Source organism: Tachypleus tridentatus, chromosome 4 (assembly GCF_004210375.1).
Source record: "Tachypleus tridentatus isolate NWPU-2018 chromosome 4, ASM421037v1, whole genome shotgun sequence".
NCBI lineage: Eukaryota > Metazoa > Arthropoda > Merostomata > Xiphosura > Limulidae > Tachypleus > Tachypleus tridentatus.
Window position 1 is genome coordinate 50,092,018 of NC_134828.1, and position 16,475 is coordinate 50,108,492.

Below are 16,475 nucleotides of genomic sequence, written 5' to 3' on the forward strand. Positions count from 1 at the left end.
TGAGTAAATTTAAACATTCTGACATAAAGAAAAACTTTCAAATGAAAGTTTCTGAATCAGAATAGTGAATCTTAACAGTATTAGAAGTTTATTCATTTATTTCTAAAGTTAAAAAAGTACATAAAGATATTTTGCAATTTTAACTTGTTTTTATGAATTTTAAACTATTTTCATTTCTCTAGGAATCTGTATGTGCTACATTTGGTGCTGGCCTTAGTTATGCTTGTGTAGTGGATGTGGGGGACCAAAAAACTGTAGTGTCTTGTGTTGAAGATGGTATTTCACATACAGAAACTAGGTTTGTGCACACCTTATGCTATTAAAAGTTGATAACACATATTTTCTTTGGCATTTTATAGGTTTTTTTTCATCAGTTAAGTATAAGCAAATAACATTAAGTCATTTATCATAATTGAAGGATAAAGAATACTTTTATTTTCCTTTCAGGAATTATTGTGTAACCTTAAGATAGTAAAATATTTTTTAAAACCAGCTACATTGATATAAACCTAGTGAATAGCAGTTAAAATTCTTAATAAAAAGGGTACAAGAAACCTGTGTTATCTATATACATGTGCATGTTTTTTTTTTAAATAGCTACAGATTAAATTTTATGATGATCTATTTGTCAACAAGAGTGTCAATTTTTTTAATGTCATACAAGAAATTATTCTTATGTCCAGGCTGTGTATGGAGTATGGAGGAAGTGATGTTACTCAACTCTTTCATTTTTTGTTGAAAAAATGTGGTTTCCCTTGGAAAGATTGTAATCCATCTCATCGTATAGATTTTTTACTTTTACAAGAACTGAAGGAAAATCTTTGTCACATCAACTTGGTAAGCATTATTGTAACTTACAAAGAATTGTTACAATTGTTGTAATAATAATAAAAAAACAACATGGTTAAATTTTGGTAAAATAAAAATTGGTCCAACTTTTATAATATTATACTTATTCTCTTCATGACAGTTTTTATAGGATTAAATTTTATCATTTAATAGCCTTGTGTGTTATTCATGTTGCTTACTATAATTGTAATCACTTGCAGATCAAGTTCATAAATTTAAGGTTTCCAAGATGATAACTCACAGAAATTTTATTTCACTTATGTGTCTGCCTATGAAATGTGCATGTCACTTGCCTTGAGCTGGATCCCATTTAAATTAATGAGAATAGTTTTCAACTGATGGGAAGGTAATACAATAACCATGCACTTGTGATGACTTCAATTTTTAACTCAGCACTGCATTGAATTTGTTTATGAAACTTTAATTTTTTCTTTCTTTTAGCTTTTATTTCAAGAGCTTTAAATGTTTATCATGAATTCTCAACTGTATTTTGGGTAGGTGATGATGTTACATAAACATGCCCAATTGATTCTGTGGCTTTGGAAAGTTTATTGACCAGCACATGCTCACTCTGTCTTTGGCACTCGATACACCCTTGTAGGTTGTTACCATCCATGTTTCTTTGAATTGTACTATCACTCTACCTGTCTCCTGAAGACTTTGATAATCTCATTGAACAGTTTCTGTCTCCCTTTTTAATCCTGGGAGACTTTAAGGGACACAATCCCCTCTGAGTGGTGCTGATATTGATGTCAGGGGTCATTCCATAGAGCATATACTCTTGGATCACAACCTGTCCATCTTCAATGCTGGTTCTTATACTTATTTTCATACACTTGGTTAATATTTTACTGCTATTGATCAATATATTTGCTCCCATTTACTTCCCCTCGGTGTAGATTCCTGTATGTGGTGATGGGACCTCCAAGGTAAGGTTCTGTTCTTTTAGTTTACATCCTCTGGGATCTAAACATCCACCCATGTGTTTGCCGTATGTGGCAACCTGTGAAGGGGAGGAGATATCCTGGTGGTTTAGGGGCCAACCCTAACACACCACTTTGGCCTTGAATTCCTGTAGACGGGCAGCCTTGGGTGGCCCCCCTTGGGTCAGTCTGCTGGTCCATTCAGGCTAGGGTCAACCAAGTACCAGTGTTGGATGCTCTCGTCAGGTGTTGTGGATATTGTATCTGATGCTGGTGTTTGGGTGTTGCTGCAGTGTCCTTGTTTGATATTGTAGTGCATCCCCTAGTAGGGCTTTGTGGTGGGTGGGGTCAGTGGGCACCAAAATTTCCCTTTCTCTATTATGGACACTCCAATTACAAATCTTAATAAAATAGTGAAAAACAGTCTAAAGGTAAATGACCACATCTTGAAGATTCTGAGCAGCAATCTTCACCATCTGTACCACCTGTTGTACCTCATTTTCTTATATCATATTCACTTTTTGACAAACCTTTATAGCAAATGTCTCCCATTTTCATTCAGAAGGGACTAGAGGGATTTGCTGGCTCTCCAAAGTCAGTAAAGAAGCTTTGATCTGGTGACATATTGGTGGAAACATCCACATCTCAACACAGTGAACTCCTCTTGCATTTAAAGATGATTGGGGATATACCTATTGAGGTTACGTCTCATACTACTTTGAATTCATCACGAGGAGTTATTATTGAGAGGGATTTGAAGAACATCCCCGAGTCGGAGATTTTTGCTGATTTTTCCACTCAAGGAGTTTATGCAGTGAGGTGTATCTCCACTCACAAAGATGGAATTATGGTGCTGACCAGTGTCCTCATTCTCACATTTACATCACCATGTCTGCCTGCCACCATCAAGGCAGGTTATTTTAATTGCAGAGTACAACTGTACATTCCAAACCCTCTCCAATGTTTCCAGTGTCAGCAGTTTAGTCACTCGAAGGCGTCATGTCATGGTTCCTTGACATGTGCTCGTTGCAGTGGCAAGGACCATGATGCCTATGAGTGTGAAACAGACCCTCATTGCATCAGTTGCAATGGCTCTCACCAATCCTACTTTTGTTCTTACCCTAAATGGTTGGAAGAAAAAGAGGTGCAGCATTTGAAAACAATTCATAACATTACTTATCCTGAGGCTTAAAAATTGATGTCCACCACCTCATCTTGGGCGTATAATACTGAACTTCATTCCACAACTACAGTGGGAGTGCACACAGGTCTCTCTGTGCCTCGAAAAGAATCATTCTTCAAACAAATGAAAAGTCTTTTGACCTCCTTGGTTAAAAAAGTTGATGAATTAACTTCAACACCTATTCTGTCCCTTACATACATTCCAACAAACTCCAAGATCCACATCCTTTGGTTCCAGGTACATGCATTACCTCATATACATCTTCTTCTACCACCTCAAGATACAAAACAGTCATTCATTCATGTCCTCAGTCACTGGAATCCCCTTCCAGCAGCAAAGTCCTGCCTAATCATCCCCAGGCAGGATCCATGGAGGTCAATATACCTCCCTCGAATAAGGACAGTGAGGAAAAAAGACGTGGTCGTAAACAGAAGGGTTCTCTACCCAATTCACCTACACATCATTAAATATGGCCACCTTGATACAATGGAACTGTCGAGGTTTACATCCTATTCTGGATGACATCAAAACACTGATTGCTTCTTACCATCCTATATGTCTTTCCTTAAAGGAAACATTTCTGAAACCTGCCAATACAGTCACCTTTCAGCAGGTTTTCTTGGTACAGAAATGGCAGGCTGTGTGATGGATGAGTGCATGGAGGGGTGGCACTGTTGGCTGATCAGCATGTGCCCACCTTGTCTCTGCCACTTGACACAACCTTGGAGGCTGCAGCCATCCATGTTTCTTTGGGTCATACCATTACTGTTTGTTCTTTCTACCTGTCACCTGGAGAGACATATGATCAATCAGACCTTGATGCTCTCATTGAACAGTTGCCATCTTCATTTTTCATCCTGGCGGACTTTAATGGACATTACTCCCTCTGGAAAGTGCTGATATTGATAGGAGAGGTTGCTCCAAAGAGCATATACACTCTGACAACAACTTTTCTCTTTTCAATACTGGTTCTTATTTCCATGCACCTAGTCAGTCCTCTACTGCTATTGATCTCTCAATTTACTCCCCTTTATTATTCTCCCATTTTTCATAGAGGGTTGACAATAATCCATGAGGCAGTGATCATTTTCTTATGATCTTCCTATATCCTCGTCCATGATGGAATTCTGCCTGCCGCATGGTGCAGAAGACTCAAAAATGGGCCTGGGATACTTTTCTTAAGTATCCTACACTCTCACATCACATCGCTTTCCAGCAGGCTCGTGCACGTGCTCAGGTAAGACGTCAGAGCCAGAAGTAATCTTAGATTAAGTTCACAACCAGCATATCTTCTACCACCAGTTCCAAAGTCATATGGGACAAGATTCGAAAGGTGAGTGGGCAATATAATTCTGTCCCCCTTTTGATCATGCTCTCTGATAGCCAGGAAGTAGCTGATACCCTGGAGCATTGATAGTAATCTAGGTGAAAGCTTTTGCTGGGTATTTAGCACTTTTGCTTCATCCTCCACCTTCTCAGCCATCAAGACTCAGGCTGAGCAATCACCTCTTTCCTTTCAAGTTGATTGTCTCCATGACTATAATTATCTCTTTTCACTGGTAGAACTCAAACAGGTCGTTCACTGGTCTGGCAGTACATCAATTGGACCTGATGATGTACACTACAAGATGCTGCACCAACTATCTCCTGTTTCTCTTGTTTTTAACCAGATGTAGCAGGAGGATGTTTTTCCTGATGCCTGGCACCAGGCTATTGTCCTACATGACTCTAAGCTTGGGAAGGATTCCAAGATTCCTTCAAACTACCGTCCAGTTGCTTTGACGAGCTGTCTCTGTAAGACTTTAGATGGTTAATACTCGTCTTGTTTGCTTCCTCAAATCAAATAACCTTCTCTCGCCCACCCAGTGTGGGTTCTGACGGCAGTGCTCCACTATGGACCACCTGATTCGACTTAAAACATCAATCAGAGAAGCCTTTCTAAAACGACAACATCTTGTATCAATATTCTTTGACATTGAGAAGGCTTATGATACATCATGGAAGTATGGCATTTGCAAGACTTCCAATATATGGGTTACTTAACATTTGCCCATTTTTTATCAAAAGTTTTTAATGGATTGGAGATTCCAAGTTCGTGTGGGTTCGACACTTTCCCGTTCTTTTCTACAGGAACTTGGAGTCCCTCAGGGCTGTGTTCTGAGTGTCACACTTTTCAGTATAAAAATTAATGCCATCACTGAACAACTCCCTCTCACTGTTGCAAACAGGCTCTATGTCGACAACTGACATGAGATGTGAAACATGAGGTATATTGAGTGGCAGCTAGACTGCTCTCAATAGTTTACTGAAGTGGACCACAGCAAATGGCTTTAACTTCTCTTTCTCTAAAACTGTTTGTATGCACTTTTGCTGCCAACGGGGTATTCACCCTGATCCTGAACTCAGTATCGGTGAAGTTGTGCTGCCTGTGGTCCCTGAGACAAAGTTCTTAGGACTTATCTTTCACCATAAGCTGACCTTTATACCACACATCAAGCAGCTATGGGTCAAATGTACAAGAGCACTGAACATCCTCTGTGTCCTCTCTTCCACCACTTTGGAAACGGATTGATGTTCTATGATAAAGATGTATTGTGCTCTTATTTGATTGAGCTTGACTATGGATCACTAGTCTATGACTAGTGTTTTAAAGATGCTAGACCCTATTCATCATCAAGGACTTTGGCTCTGCACTGGGGCTTTCTGCACTTCCCCAGTTCGGAGCTTATACATAGAGTCACATGGACCTTCTTTGCACCTTTGCCATTTGCAATTGTCTTTACTTTATGATTTGAAACTTAGTTTCTTACCAAAGCACCCCACCTAGGGTTGTGTTTTCCTTCCTTGGTGGGCCATACTTTTTTCAGAACAGATGGTGTACCATTGCTTTTTTTGGCCTTTGTATCCAGACGCAGTTGGATGAATTGGGTCTGACCTTGGATTACATTGCTGTATCAACTGGTCAGCCCATCCCAACATGTCTTCTTACAGTCCACAATTGTGACCTATCTCTAAGTCATCTGAGAAAAGCAGACACTCCTGATTGGAAATAATGAATACTGTCTATTTGCTGAACTTCTTTCAAATAATCCTTTTATTTCTATTTATACAGATGGTTTGAAATCAGGTGACTGTGTGAGCTCTGCCATGGTTGTTGTGTATGCCATTTCTCTTGCCCTGGACCATATAGAAGCTAAGCAGTACTGAAACTGCACTATTCATACTGACTTGCTTAGTTCTCTACTGGCCCTGGAATCGCTTCATGTTAGTTGATACCCTTTTCTTACTGATATTCAAAACCGACCAGCCCATTTCTCTCTAATATCTACTTCTATCCAGTTTTTCTGGATACCAGGCCGCTTTGGTATTTGCAGGAATGAACTCGCTTACACCACAGCTAAATCTATCTCCTCTGGCACTATCACTGCTGTGCCTGTTCCAGACATGGACTATGGTCCTGTATTCAAGGCTCTGCACCATGCCAGTTGGCAGTTAATTCAAAACAAACACAAAAAAAGAAAATCATTGGTTCATGTTTGGTTGAAGACAGAGGTCTCTGTCTCCATCTTGTTTAATGTTTTGAATTAACTATATATTTATATAAATCACCAAGACGAAGACCAATTCTTTCAGATGACTGTTGTTTTCACAGGAATATGAAATACATACGAATAAAGGTAAATAAAGGTAACATGACTTGGGGTGAGAAACGTGACAACAAGCTGTTCCAAATGAAACTCTATATTGGACTTTAGCTGTCGTGCTTCCATAATAATCGGAAAGAGGAAGTTGTTCTAACTAGACTATGCATTGATCACAGTTTTTTAACTCATCATTTTCTTTTATTTGGGACTGATGCATCAATGTGTTGTCTTTGTAACACTCAGGTCACAGTAAGCCACATTCTACTTTCTTGCCATTGTTATGGTTCTCAACGACAACACCATTTTAAACATATTCTGTCTCAAGGTTTATCTATAATATTAGATAATGTTATTGGTGATGGTGGCACTGTTCACCTTGGAAATGTTTTTAGTTTTTAAAGGCCATTAATCTTTTTAATGCTATTTAAGTTTTTTAATTTATACATTAGACCTTTTATAATGTGACTGCCTTTTAAGAATCACAGTCAGTCTAGTTCAATTTGGAATTAAAAAATGGCCAGAACATCAAATAACCAAAAACCAGGTTTGGAAAGTCCAACTTCAGGTGAGTAATGCGACTGTTTGAACTACCCTTTAGTCATCCTGGCAAGTTATTATTAAAATTTTGCTACAAGTGTTTTAAAACTTTTATTACTTTTTGAAAATGGCCATAATGTTAAATAACTCTGAACCAGAACTGGAAAGGCCAACTTCAGGTGACTGATGGTGGTTTTTGTACTTACCTGTTAGTCTTCCTGGGAAGTTATGATAATTACAGTTATGCTACAGAAAGTCTTTTACAATAATGGTTTTATGCTATTTATGTTTTGTTTTTTTAAACTTTGTTTTGTTTTACTTTAATTTCCTTTAATTAATTTTACTAAATTTACTTTTATTTTAAGTTTTTACCAGATGTTTGGCACACATAGCCTATCTGCTTTGTGCCATAAAACACCAAATCAACCAAACAACCAACCCTTTCACTTTTCTCTTGATTTTCTTGGAGGGTTGAGGGTCACCCATGAGGCAATGATAATTTTATTATCACTATGAGGATAATTGGCCATGGTTGATGCTAACTGGCCCTCTTTCATCACTCTCGCAGAGCTTAATCCTGCCGTTGTCTGTATGCTACTGATAGATGACTGTGTGTTAACAATGTGTGACTGTGTTGTTAAGGTAACTGCTCAATCTGTTCCTAAGACCTTGACACATTTCCTATGGTATCCTTGTTCATGGATGAGTCCTGCCTGCCAGGAGACATAGAAGGCTCAAAACCTGGCCTGAGATATATTTCTCAGGTATCCCACTCTATTGTACTGAATTGCTTTTGAGCAGGCACATGCCAAAGCCAAAAGGATTCTTGAATTATGTTCACAGTTAGCATCTCTTTTTTTTTTTACAAGTTCCAAAATCATATGGGGCAAGATTTAGAAAGTTAGTGAGAAGTATACTTCTCAACTCCTTTCCATCTTGTTTTCTGGTGGCCAGGAAGTTGCAGATGTCCAGAGCATTGGTGATAATCTGAGAGAGAGCTTTTCTCATGCATCTGGTACTCCTGTTTTTTTCCTTGGCTTCTTAGCCATCAAGTCTCATGTAGAAGGATTGTCTTTTTCGTTTCAGACTGATCATCTCTATGACAAAAATTGCCCTTTACAGCAATAGAACTCAAGATTACTCTTCATTGGTCTGGCAGTACATCTGTTAAATCTGATTATGTTCAGTACGAGATGTTGCATCACCTCTCTTCTGCCTTTTTTGCTATTCTTCTGGTAGTTTTTAACCTGATTTGGCAGGAGAATGTTTTTCTTCATGCCTGGCACCAGGCTATTGTCCTCTCTTTCTCTAAGCCTGGGAAGGATTCCAAGATTTTTTTGTAACTATCATCCATTTACTTTGGTTACCTATCTCTTTAAAATCTTAGAGAGGATGTTTAATGCTTGTTTTGTTTGGTTTCTGGAATAAAAAAATCTCCTCTTGCCCACCCTGTGTAGGTTCCATTAACCGTTTTCCACCATGGACTTTTGACTTGAAACTTTCATCAAGGAGACCTTCCTCAAGAGGGAACATTTTATTTCTGTGTTATTTGACCTTGAGATGGTTTATGATACTACTTGGGGGTATGTCATTTTGTGGGACCTTCATTCCTATGTGTACAGGGCTATTTACCCATTTTTGTATTGAACTTTTTACTGGACAGCTGATTCCAAGTTTGTGTAGGTTTGACACTTTTCCACAGGAACTTGGAGTCCCTCATGGTGTCACACTTTTCAGTATCAAAATTAGTGCTATCACTACACAAATTCCTCCTGCTGTTGCAAATGGGCTCTATGTTGATGACTTCCACATCTCATGTTGGTTGTCAAATATAAGGTTTATTGAGCATCTGCATGCATATTTGCCACTAATGAGGTATACACTCTGATCCTGAGCTTCATCTTGGTAATGCTGTTTTTTTCTGTGATTCCTGAGGCAAAGTTCTTGGCTCTTATGTTTTATCATAAGCTGGCTTTCATTTTTCATGTCAAGCAGCTATGTGCCAAGTGTATGAGGGCACTGAACATCCTCCATGCCCTCTCTTACACGTTTTTTTTTAGAAGATTGATGTTCTATACTTGTAATCTATTGTGCCCTTGTTTGTTCCTGATTGGACTATGGGTATCTGGTCTGTGGTTTTACCAGGACCTCAACCCTGGGGATGCCAGACCATATTCACCATCTGGAGCTTCATTTCTGCACAGGAACTTTCTACACTTCTCTAATACAGTGTTTGCACACTGAGTTCCATGAACCTTCTCTTCACTTTTGCTGTTTGCAACTTTCTTTGCAGTATGCCATTAATCTTTGAATTTTACCATAGCATTTCACCTGAGGATGCATCTTCCTTCCTTCCTTAGCATACTATATTCTTTTGGATTAGGTGGTATGCCATTCTTCCTTTTGGCCTTCTCACCTGTGATCTTTCTCTGATTCATCTATGGAAAGCAGAGACTTCCAATTTGGAAGTATTCTCTTCTCTTTGCCAAACGTTTTTTGAACCATTCTTCCATTCCCATTTATACATATGATTTGAAATTTGAAAACTGTAGCATCTGCCATGATTTGTTGTAACTCAGTGGTTACCTACAGGATCTCCTCTACAGGTTTTGTGTTCATTGCTGAGTTGTATGCTATTACTCTTGCCCTGGATTCCATAGAAGCTATGCTGTACACCAATTGTACAATTTATACTGACTTTATTAGCTTTATACTGGCCATGGAATTGCTTAGTGTTAGTTCTCACCCTCTTCTTATAATATCCTAAAACTGTTGGCCCATTTTTCTTTATATTTTGTTTCTGTCAGAATTTTCTGAATACTTGACCATGTCAGTATTTGTAGAAACGAGCTTGCTGACACTGAGACTAAATCTACCTGCTCTGGTGCCATCACAACCATGCCTATTCTGTGTATGGATTAAAATCCTGTACTGAAGGCTTGGTTTCATACCAGTTGGCAGTTGACTTGGAGTGAGTAACATCGTAACAAGCTTCACCAGATCAAATCTTCTGTTGCTGTTTGGCTATCTTGCTTCTGTAAGAAATGGGATGAGGAAGTTGTCCTAACTAGACTACTAATTGGTCACAGTTCTTAACTCATTTTTTTTTTATCTGGGATGGATTCACTGATGTGTGGCCTTTGTGACATTCAGATCATAATGGCCCATGTTTTCTTGCTGTATTGATGCTACAACTGTGAGCAATAGCACCATTTTTGATTTGTCTTTCTATGGGTTTACCCATGATGTTAGACAGAGTTATTGACAATGGTTGCAATGTTCAACTTCCTTATAATTTTAACTTTTTATAGGCCATTGGTCTTTTTAATTCTGATTAAATTTTTTATCTAAATTTTGTACATTGGTTTGTTTTAACTTTATTTTTTTACTTTTTATAATAATTTTACCTTTTTTTATCGCTATTTTTTCACAGATAGCCTAGTTTCTTTGTGCCACTAAATGCCAACCAACCAACCAATCATTGTGTCACATTTTTGATGCCTTTTTAGTATGTCTATCTGTCAACAAAAGTGACAGCTGTTTTGTTTCATTCTTTCTTGCACACAATTCCTTCTGACAATCCTACTCTAAACCACCTTTCTGTCTTTTTCATATGGCTGTTTGATCATGCTTTGCTAGTCTCCACCATTGCTGGCTATTGGCTAGCCATGTTCATTACACTTTGCCATTCCTGGTACCACAGGATACTTTCTTCCTCTATCATCTTCATTCTGTTCTACTTCTTCATGTACCTTGGTGGAATATAGTAGTAAGTTTATGTATTTACAATGCAAAAATCTGGGGTTTGATTCCTTGTGGTGGACACAAACAAACAACTGCTTCTTCACTGATCTGAATGGCTGATCCTCCTTACCTGACTGGATCCTTAATGTTCTCATATGTTCACTGTTTGAGTTGTTGACTTTCTGCTCTTTGTACCATCCTTCACCCAAGACTTATTTCTTCCTCCTTTACATCCATGTCATTGTCATTCAAATGTATATGCTATTGATGCTTCTTATGCTCTCTTCCACTGCACTTATATACTCCTCTGCTCTGACAATATTTCTTTCCTTAGAGTTCTGTCATTTGGGAAGAAAACTGGACTTCCTGTGCTTTTTCTCCTCCTCCTATCTCTCAGTGTTCACACCCAGACTGATTCCTGTGTCCTGTTTGGTGTTAATTATTACAAACTTTTCCCTGCTATTGTCTTTTCCAACTCTGGGATTTGTCTTCTAGTGACCTCTATTCTTCTATCCTTACTGGATGGATCCATAAATGTTTCTGATTGGTACATTTTTCTGTGGATGTGGATGCTTTCAATTGTTTCATATTCCTTACATCAAATTAGTCATTTGTTGCACTCTCTTGCTTCCCACCTACCCCAGCCCTTGGATAAGACCTTGGAGGCAGGTATGTGAATTACTCCCCACAAATTCATTATTTTCATCATTTGACTGCTTTGTCACCCACAGGATTTCAACTTCCTGTAGTTGTTGTTTTTCACTGATCCACCATTTTTGAGATGGCTTAGTACATTTTTCTTTTCTTTATTTTCCATCAATCAGGATTTTGCCTGGTTACTGGTTTGGTCTTACAGAGTGTGCTTATTCCTAAAATATGAATGGAGCCAGCATAATGGAAAGTGTTCAGCCCATCTACTCTAGCTATAGCAGTGCTCACTGTGAAATGAGGTGTTCTGCAAGGCACTTGAGGTATTCTTGTGGTATAAAAATTTACTCAGTTGTCCTATACAAACCATACCAATCCCATTGACTATCATGAAAAATACCAGTACCAGGAAAGTGACTGCCCATGGCAATGTCATTATGTACTAATGTAGTTTACATTAAACATGAAAATTTAGGTGGAAGTTTGCTTAAGACAAGTGGCATGCAAATATTGTGTGTTGATGCATGAAAAAAAATTCCTCTGTAAAAAGCTGAGTGTATTGAAAGTACATTTTCAGATTAGATAAATGTTGACATTTGTGAATTATTATAAATGTAAAAGGAACTAAACTCTGATAAAATGTTTACTTAAAATATAGTGCACTTGATTTGTGTGGAAAATTTATGCATTTTATAGTTTCTATTTGATTAATGAAGGAGGTTAAGAAATTTATTAACTTGTTTGTTAGTTTATTTTTCTCACCAAAATGTGAATTTATTTAAACCAAACTTTTAACTGTAACCTATGATAAGGTACTAGGTATACACAAATAAAGATATCTAAAACATTCCTTTTACAGTATTTCAAAAATAAAAATGTGCAATCGAGAGTGGCTTGATAAAGTTGTCAATATTCCATGTACAGTAAAGTATTATTTAAGATATACTATTTTTGTAGGTATTAAAAAATCACTGATACAGTTTATTCACTTCATTATGAATATTTCTGTTATTCCATGATATGCAACTGTCAGAACAAAAAATTTCAGAATAAAAATATATTTGTAGATATCTTCATTTATATTGTATTTTGTATCCAAAATATGAGGAACAACTGTTTGACTAAACAATTACTTGTGTCTTAAATGCTTTGTAAGCTTTTATAGATTATTTTGTTCAAATACTTTTTGTTAGGAAAAACTGTTTCAGACTAAACTAGCAAAGTAAATATTGGTTATTTTGTTCCCAAATTTCTCATACCTAAGAGTAAGATTTTCAGAATTAGCAATGAATTAAATCATGTTTCTTCTTTAAGGATATCTTTGGTATCCAGGAACGAGCTTTTCAGATTAAACAACCTGAATTACCACTTCTTCAGTACAAGATAAAGGTGTGTGGTTATCCTCCTAATAAGTCATATTTTAAGGTTTAACTTTTTTGAGTATAAATATGTATTTAGAATATTAATACTAAATGGTTAAGTAAAATAGAACAAAACCAGAAAGAAGGACTATGTTACAAACAGCAAATTAGTTGTAACCTCCATTCAGCAGTCTTATATGAAGAACAAAGAAATAATTTCTGTTTCTGTTTTTTTGATTATTTTATTAAGAGAATGAGATGTAGGTGTTCAAGCTCACAATGTCCCACATCTATATCACCCTTCCCTGCCTGCAGACAGTTGTGGGAAGGTGATTGCTCTCCAAAGTAAAGAAGAAACTAAAATATAAATAATAAAGGAAAATAAAAGGGTGCTACTTCTCGGGAGTAAATAGGTTAAATAAAGTTACCTCTTGAAATTGGCATTCCGTATCCCATTATGGTGGTAAAGCACTAATTTGTAGCCAAGTAGACAAATTATACTAGTATAAAGGGTCCAAACCAGTTATCTAAACTAACTAGCATAACTCTCAACCACCACCACCTACTTCTTTTCAAGTAAAATAAAATCAAAATGAAGGATTGTGTTAAAAACAGCAAATACAGACTTCTGACTAATGATAATTTGTTAAAAACAAAAGTAAAAAGTGCTGCACTAATTGAAAGGATCCCCATGATACAGTCTATAATTTGGGATGTAAAATGTAATCAAGGTTTTGGAAATGGTTGAAGAAGTAGGACTTACATTGTGGGGGGTATACACCATCTATCAGTCTTAACCTTTGTTTGCCAGTCTCACATAAAAAATAATAAAATAATCAAAGGAATATAAACAGAAATTAGGAGAGGGAGACATGGGTGCTCAAGCCCACAACGTTTAACATCTATATTACCCTTCACTGTCTGCAGACACTTGTAGAAATGTGACTGCTCTAAAAAGTAAATAAAAAAAAACAAAACGTATTACCACTTAGGAGGTATGAAGTTAAATAAATGTGCCTCCTGATGTTGGCATTCTAGTCCTCCATTTTGGTGGTAAGGTACTACTTAGTAGCCTAATAGACTAATTATTCTAGTATAAAGGGTTCCATCCAGTTATCTAAATTAAATAGTATAACCTTCAACTACCACCCATTATATCCACTGTAACTACCAAGTTTTAGACTCTTAAACGAGCCTATGTATGTGATAAGTTGTTCATCCACATGCTTGTTCATCTGCAGGCAGTGAAAAGTAATTTAGATGTGTGATGTTATGGGCTTTAGCACACATCTTGCTCTTCTAATTTATATTTATATTCCTTTGATTATTTTGTCATTTAATTATTCTTCATATGAGACTGGTGAACAGAGATTAAGACAGTGCATCCCCACTGCAACATGGGTCCTATTCTGTAGTCACCTCCAAAACCTAGGGTATATTTTATCTCATGTTATAGCCTCTACCCTTGGGACCCTTTTAAGTAATGCAGAGTTTTTGTTTATAACAAGTTATGTATACACACACACACACACACACACACACACACACACACACACACACACACACACATTTATGTATATACATATATTCTAACTAAGATTACATACAATTATTTGATTTAAAATGCTACAGAAGTTATAAAAATTGCTCATTAAACAATTTTTATCAGCTACCTTCATTTATGATTGAGTCAGTCTTAACTACGTCTCTGCTAAGTAAATCATATTGAACCTTCTGTTAGTGGTTTATAGTAAATTACCTTTTGCTTTTAAAGATACCTTACTATAGCACGTAGTCAGGTATGGTTATATTATTAGTCTTAGTTTTAAATGTTAAAATAATTGTTATCTTCAGGTAGGAGATGACTGTTTAGTGGCACCTCTTGGTTACTTTCACCCAGAACTGTTTGCACTCACAGGAACAAAGAAAGTCTACACTTTGCAGCGATCAAGAGGTGATCCTGAAGATCCACACGATGAAGATTATCTTGTGCTGACTCAGGTATATGGATTCTTATGGATTATTAAGTGATCTCATGAAAAACTTGTATGATATTGGTTATGAGTAGTTTCAGAATCACACAATAATTGCACTACTACATGGAAAACAAGACAGTCTGCAACATATAGGTGTAATGAAAAGTTCTTGCATATCCTTCTTATTAAAAATATGTACAGGATCAGTAAAGAATCATTTATTCTAAATTGTTTTGTGTCTTATTATCTTGTAACATGATGATGATTACCTTGATTTTATCAAAAAATGTAGAAATTATTGTTTAATCTCTTTGTTATTATTTTTTCCAAAAATGATTTATCATAGAATCTGTGGGTTGAATTTCTTAAGGATAGTTTTAGCAGTAATTAGGTACTTTGCTGCAATGATACCCATATGTCTAGAACTCAAATGAGACCTACTTTGATTTTTTGAAAGTAATCTGTTAAATGAAACCTAACTAATTGTAGTTGCAAAAACAATTTTTAATGATGAGTGGCTACCAGTAGCATAACTTAATAATAAACTGTTATTGTTGTATCAATATATTTATTAATTGTTTTCGAACATGACAAAAAACTACAATTTTTTTAGGATGATAACCTTTTTCTTTATTTCAGCGTCGAGGAGCTAAGGATATGACAGATGGAGGTCAAGCTGAGATAGGAACCCAAAATGAAGACAGTCAGCTGGGTTCAAGTCTGCTTGATGATGAGATGGACACTAATGAAACAGCTCCTTCAGTTACTCTTCAAGAAACTGAAAGAGAACTACAATGTGATCAGCTTTTAGGAGTAGACCAAGCCATTATTCAAAGTATTGATCTATGTGGTAAGTTTGTTTCTAAGCACCGAACCATGTAAAAAGTTATCATTTGCAGAACATAGACTAATATGATTTAACTCCTTGATTATAGATGAATACATTATGTCTACTATGGGACCATTAGGTTAGTCACAATATAACCTCTGATAATGTAGGCATATCCTTGTGAAATCTCGTGGACTAACAGTAAAAACATTATACGGCTTTTGTACAAAATTTTAATGAAATTTGAATCTCTAAAACCTTTTAAATAAATGTCAGACTTTTTTTCCTTACTCTTACTACAAGACTGATTGATTTGACTGACCTCATACCCATAATAAAAAATTAGGAAATAAATCTAAATTACTGTTTTTTTTCTAAAATGATTGCAAATTGTAATAGGAAACCACAATTATCTATTCTAAATAGCTTGAATCTTGTAACAGTATACATCTATATATATTTAGTAATTTTTTATTTTATTTAATTTTGAACCATGTCTAACCATGAATCTCATCCCACAAGTTGAAAATCAGGCACTCTACATGCAGATCACATAATTATATCAAACAACATAAAAGTGGTCTATGAAGTGCAATTTTATAACTCTTAGTGCTAGCCTACCAGTATTTTGTAAAATCCAAGAGATATTTGGGTTACAGTATGTATGTATATATTACTATTTAAAATAAATTCTTCAAAAAATTTTTCTTCAAACAAAGAACAGTGAATAAACTATGTAGAAAACGATGATGTCTACTACTTATGATGTTTTGAAGTTTTT

General features: G+C 36.3%; 1 protein-coding gene across 36 annotated transcripts in view; it reads left to right on the forward strand.

Annotated features, from left to right (window-relative positions):
- The window catches only part of Arp8 (Actin-related protein 8), a 67,400-nt gene that overhangs the window by 37,286 nt on the left and 13,639 nt on the right, over positions 1-16,475 (forward strand). For all 36 annotated transcript variants that reach the window (XM_076498396.1, XM_076498397.1, XM_076498400.1 and 33 more), the window contains 5 exons: positions 183-298; positions 684-837; positions 12,843-12,917; positions 14,744-14,890; positions 15,505-15,715. In XM_076498396.1, coding sequence (XP_076354511.1) covers positions 183-298; positions 684-837; positions 12,843-12,917; positions 14,744-14,890; positions 15,505-15,715 — 703 coding nt within the window. The remainder of the gene's footprint in view (positions 1-182; positions 299-683; positions 838-12,842; positions 12,918-14,743; positions 14,891-15,504; positions 15,716-16,475) is intronic.